At 46.6% G+C, this 6,000-nt stretch overlaps 1 protein-coding gene across 2 annotated transcripts in view; it reads right to left on the bottom strand.

Annotated features, from left to right (window-relative positions):
• Window positions 1-4,146, bottom strand: part of SLF2 (SMC5/6 complex localization factor 2) — a 31,087-nt gene extending 26,941 nt beyond the window's left edge. Inside the window, exon 1 of one of the 2 annotated variants that reach the window (XM_074907626.1) lies at window positions 3,912-4,146. In XM_074907626.1, coding sequence (XP_074763727.1) covers window positions 3,912-4,015 — 104 coding nt within the window. In that variant the 5' untranslated portion in view covers window positions 4,016-4,146. Of the gene's footprint in view, window positions 1-3,466; window positions 3,592-3,911 lie in introns of those variants that run through there. The other variant, XM_074907627.1, reaches the window with a different exon arrangement.
• Between the last annotated feature and the right edge of the window lie 1,854 nt (window positions 4,147-6,000).

Raw genomic sequence — 6,000 nt, forward strand, 5'->3', positions numbered from 1 at the left:
GATTTAGGAAGACATCTGGACTTAACCTCAGAGTGCATGTTATGGAAAGAAGATCAACTAGCAAACACCATGAAGACGACTAGTTCTTCCCTAGACCACCAAAGATGCTCACTTTACTTCTACTAAGCAAGCTTGGAGTGTGTAAATGAATCCTGGGAATCATTATCATAAGACACTCTTTCCAGGAAATCTAATGAATATGTACGATTTGTGTGTTATGTAAACTGACATCCCTTGCTAATTCTTGGGAGCCCTTATGGTGAAGAATCCCCAGGGCAGCCTCAGCGCTGCTAAAATATCTGTTAAACAGTTATATTGGACGTTGAGTGAATTTCTTTATTTCTGTGGCCTCCTTCCCAGCACACACTATGGGCATCTTCTGGCTTCCAATAGAAACAGCAGTCTACAACCATCTTATTTTTACACATACATAACAAGATAATTAAATCACAGGTATTTTCTCTGGCAACAATAAGCAGGGCATGAGAGCACCAAGGCATTTCTCCATGAGAGAATGTTACTTATAAAAATGGGCAGATTGAGTAACGTACAATTTGAACATTAAAATACATCAAGAATGATGAACTTGCTATTTTCACCTTCTCCCACGTAGCAAGTAAGTTCACTAACAACTTCAAGGATATACCTATGGCTGTTCTGGAAGCGCCTCTTCAAATTCCAACAAGATATTGGTATGAGAAAGCAGAATAATACAGATTTGTTTAAGACCTTCTTTCATCTTTTGTAATCTTTCTGTGTCTTCCAAAACAAAGCTACAACATTACTGCCTATGTAACAGTGGTTACAAAGGCAAAAGTTATTCCAGATTTTAAGCTAACATATTCAAACATCCATACATTATTCTGCTCTCATAGACTCAATAACCATTTCTGAAGTTCAGGCCAGAAGAACCCACTGCTCACTTGTTCAAACTAAACTTGAATTTAATTTTTAATCTTTACGTAAGATTGTTACTTTCACTTTTGCATTTTCTAACGTGGCTTCTGCATTTTTAGCACCTACACAAATAAAAAAAGCTGTTTATAATGCATTGATGCTTCTTTCAAACATTACTGCTTGCCAGCAATCTGGTTATAATACTGTAACTCAGTGAAAAGCTACCTGTAATCAGAATATGTGAGTGCATAAAACTGTCTTTTTGGCTTCTCAAAGAGAGAAGAAAATCTACTTGTCAAAGCCCGTCCCAGTTTAATTTGATGTAGGCCAAAAGACACCCATTCTTCCTACACGCTGAAGCAACAGGGTCCCAAATTTCAGTTCAGCAGAAGAATCAAAAGGCTAAATTTCAGGTTTATTCACTGTTATTGCTGTTGCTGACTGACTTGGCTTTCTGCCCTAGACCACCTCTCACTCTGACCTCACCTTCTCACCAGAGGCTCTCTCCACCTTGTGTTCCTCAAGACACTCCTGATGCTTGCTTGTGACTGCTCTCTCAGCCACAAAATCCGCCCCTGCCCACAGCTTTCTGCACCACGTATGTTTCCAAAACTCTTCTATTTTCCTAATAGTAAACTCTACTCCTTCCTTCCAGGTTCAAGTCCAATCCGCAGTATCAACCACTGCTGGCAGCCCAAATCTCATTTTCTGTTACCTCTCAGATTCCTCTTTGCACTTGAAGACAAACCAAAACTGAAGCCTTCCGCTATCTTCTTCCTTCTTTCCACATTCACTGATTTCAAACGACTGCTTATCTCCCTCCCACATCCACTATCTCATTGTTGTATCTTTTTGCTGTCTTTTATTCTAAATGCAAGAGCTTTGTAGCAAAATTCACTTGCTCCATAATTATACAAAGCCTCGTATAATATAACTGAGAAAACAGAGGCACTGCGGCTGAAAAAAGGAAGTTTTTTCCCTCCTCCCTGGGATAAAAGTTTAACTTGAATTATTTGTCTTAGACTATTTGTTTTAAGGTGCTTATCCATCGACATTTTCTACTTTGCATATGTAATTCTGCTTTTTGGAAGCGCAAGGGATAGGAACTGTCCAACTAAAACAAGTAATAATTTCAAGTGCTGTATCTCAGACCAGGAAGTGTACTAGAACTTGAAACAAAAGGGTGGGAAAAAAAAAAGCAAGCATGTGATACAGTACAAGGAGGAACAGGAGAAAGTACAGGACTTTCCAACCTGCTTTTCATATATATGAAAATACAAAAAGAACCTGTAATCCACGTGAACAGAACCATAACTGTTCAGGAACTATTCACAGGAGAATCTCCACTATCGTTTTAATAAGGTGTCAAAAAATCAGCTCTGAAAGAATAAAGAACTGATGAAACAATAATAACTGGTTTTCACTCTTTTTTACCTGATGTGAAAGTCACAGTTGTTTAATGAACCGTTAACAAACACATAGTTCTGGTTAACACTTTTCATCAAAATACTAAAATTGAGCAAAACGAATTTATCCCCACTAAAAATTATTTCACCATTTTTTGTGAAATCTCACCTTAACTGAGACACCAGAGAGACCACTAAAAAACCCAGATAAGACACATGATCTCATTTGACAAAGAAAAAGGCTACATAGCCAGGAAATGCACCAGACCTTCCTGGTCTTTCAGGGCACAACCTGCATGAAAGAGGGAGGGAGGAAATTCTTTCACTTGTTTAAAAAGACAAAGCCCTGAATATTCTTTAAAAGTGTTTACAGCTGTATCAGTAGTTATCTCCAACTGGATTAAAAACTGTACTTTAAAAAAAAAATCTGTGCTGGAAACACGAGCAATAGCTCAGAGAAAGCAAACCCACACAACATAGGAATAAAATATAACAGGTCACCACATCTTTGACAAAAGGGAGCCTCTTGGAAAGCACTGCAGAAATAAGAAAAAAAAAAACAAACTAACAACCCAGAACAGAAAGTCACACACAAAACCTCATAATGGCCTTTTAGATGACCACAGCAAAATCAAAACGCAGAGTATTTTCAGTTTCTTGTGCAAGAAGCAACACGGAATAAAAACTGAACTTTTACCTTTGCCTTTTCCTTCAAATGTCCAGGCTATCAAAAAATGGGATCAGCAGAAATGAACAAAGTAAGGTGCTGCTAATCGCATAAGAAACTTATGATTTGCCTCATACTGCAAGAAACAAAACTTATTTAACACAGCAGCCTCTGAAAAATCTCATCAGGTCTTTGACAGAATTTGGATTTCTAGTTGGTAGACAGGTTTGTCATGTCTAAAAACCATCACTGACAGCCACTGCCTTCATCGGAGACCTTGTCCTACAGCAGTGTTAGTACAGTTCTCAGCTGGAACAGGCTAGAAAGCTGAATCCATGAGAACTGAAGTTCTCTGTTTAGAGCCGAACTGCTGAACCCTACCTAGCTCTACAGGTAGGCTACAAACACCGGGACACGGGATGAGAAGACACATGGATACACGTGGGAGGAGTCGCGTATTTTGAACGCTGTGCTGAAGGTGCTAGTCAGGACTTACCCAGACATTTTCTTCAGTTTCTTTGTACACTGGCAGGCTGCCTATATTCCAAACCCCTTTCACCTTGGCGCCAACAGACTACCATCACCACAGGAGAAGGCGGGCCAGCGCCTCAGGGCCGGAACTCCTGGTGGTGCGAGTACTGGTAAGGAGGGCACCGGGCGCCCCTCCCCGACAGTCTCACAGCCCTCCCCCGCCAAGCCTGGCCGGGACCCAAGTGTGGGAGCTGGGAGCAGCCCGGCGAGGCTCCCGCAGCCGCCACCCACCCCCAGAGCGGCCCCCGCTCGCGGACATGGCGCCGTCCCCTCCGCCCGCCAGGGGCGCCCCCTACCGGCGGCGCGGTGCACGCCGGGAGCGGCGAGGCGCCCCTCGCTGGGCGGGCACGTGCCCCGCGGCGGCCGCCTCCCGCGCCCCCGCCCGCCCCTCAGCCGCTCCCCGCCGGTACCTGAAGTCTCGGGTCGTCTCTTTAGCCGCGGCCGCAAAATGGCGTCGGGACCTGGTGACGGGCGGGCCCCGCGACGGCACGCCCACACCGAGCGGCCGGGTCATGGCGCGGGTTGCCCGGCTGACCCCGCGCGGCGGAGGGGAACGGAGAGACCGGGCGCTCTCGCCACCATAGCAAAGGCCGCCGGCCGGAGCGACCCCCACCGCCGCGGGCCGCGGGAGGGAGGCGACGGGGAGTTTTGGGCTTTATTTTGGCTCGGCCGCTGATTGGCTGAACGGCTGAATGGCGCCTCCCATTGTTTCTTTTCCGGCAGGGGCGGGACGGGGAGAGGGGACGCGGTTCTGATTGGCTGCGAAGAGCGAGGGAGGTGGGAGCGTCATTCCGCTCCCAGGAGAGGTCGTTTGGCGCCTTGACCTCATGCCACTCACCCCCCCTCCCGCGCTCTGATTGGTGCGTGCGGGGCGGGCCCCATCCCGGCTCTAGAGCCAGGCCCCGCCCTCACACGGGAGCGTGTGATTTGCTCCGGCCCTTCCCCCGTGCCGGGCCTGCGGCGGCGGCCGCGCTCCACTCAGCGGGGGCAGCCAGCGAGCTGCAGGCCCCGGGGGCAGCCAGCGAGCTGCAGGCCCCGGGGGCAGCCAGCGAGCTGCAGGCCCCGGGGGCAGCCAGCGAGCTGCAGGCCCCGGGGGCAGCCAGCGAGCTGCAGGCCCCGGGGGCAGCCAGCGAGCTGCAGGCCCCGGGGGCAGCCAGCGAGCTGCAGGCCCCGGGGGCAGCCAGCGAGCTGCATCTGTGAGAAAATCTAGACTGCACATTCATCTCCATAGCTGCTCGGCAAAGTTGCAGCTGTTGGGAGGCTAAAAGGTTGGAAAGGGAGTATTTTGTCTGAAATCGGCACCAAAGCAGCATACAGACCTGCGCCTTCCCTATCACAGCCTGCTGTGCAAGCTTCACCTTACTTTACACGCACAACCCTACCCCCGCTAAAAATGCATCCTTTGTCCGATTGCCCTAGTGCTGCACTACCACGTTACAAACACTTTGGCCCAGGGTCAAAAACCTGGACTAGACCACCTGAAGAAACAGATTTTCAAGCTTAGAGACCCCTAGTACTGCCACCTGTAGTGTTCTGCGCAAATTTATGTAACTAGTCTATAAAAATTAGCAGTATCAAAACATCTCCACAGTAGTAGCTCTAACAGTTAAAAGCAGGCACTGCACAGACACAAGCTGATCCCTGCCATTGGTATGCATAAATAGGTAATGTGAACAGAGCTTCCTGCATCACAGCAGTGCCCTGAATAACAGTTAATGGTAAAATCTCTTTTGGCTTTATTTTAGCACTTTGCCTGAGTGGACATGACCAAGGCTACTCTTTTCCTAATGTATTCCTTAGATTCAGAAACACCTGGAGACAATTCACTCAAGTGTGACCCATCTAATATCTCTTTCCTAGGTAGCTTAGGGAAAGTCTTCAAAGCAGAAATAACAGTAGTGCAAAGCTGAAAGAACAAGTCAAAATAGGAAACTGGTTTTGAGCGTCTGCAGTATCTGTCTGCCATGTGCTGTGCACTCCAACTCATTCCCTTTCATCCTGCTCCATCCCTCAGTCTTTCAAAAGCTTTCATCCATGTAACTTACGATGTCTTAAACCAGCCTCAAAAGAGTAAAACATTGGCTGCCATTACATGTACCTTCCTCCTTTCTTGCTTTAGCCATCCTACATGTATTCTGTCTTCAGCTGCAACCTCTCTGCCCCAGGCACCACCTCTAATATGTTTCTAAGAAATCTACCAGGAGGGGATCCCATTGTTTGACAACACACTCCAAGAACCACCATACACAACAGTAAAACCAGTCTGTGTTTATGCTTAGTGTAACTTCCTGGAGCAACAAATGAAGAACAGCTGGGCTTGCTGACATATAGACTTTCCTGAAAAGACAATAGTGTATATTTAAATTAGTCTAACAAAGTGTTAAAGAAAGTTTCATGGCCAGCATTAGCCAGGAATTCCAGAAATATTTTTATGTCACATAGAAGGAGGAAATAGAAGTAATATTTTATTTACCTTTTAGTTTAATTCTTTAACCCTGC

The sequence above is a fragment of the Athene noctua genome, chromosome 5, assembly GCF_965140245.1.
Source record: "Athene noctua chromosome 5, bAthNoc1.hap1.1, whole genome shotgun sequence".
NCBI lineage: Eukaryota > Metazoa > Chordata > Aves > Strigiformes > Strigidae > Athene > Athene noctua.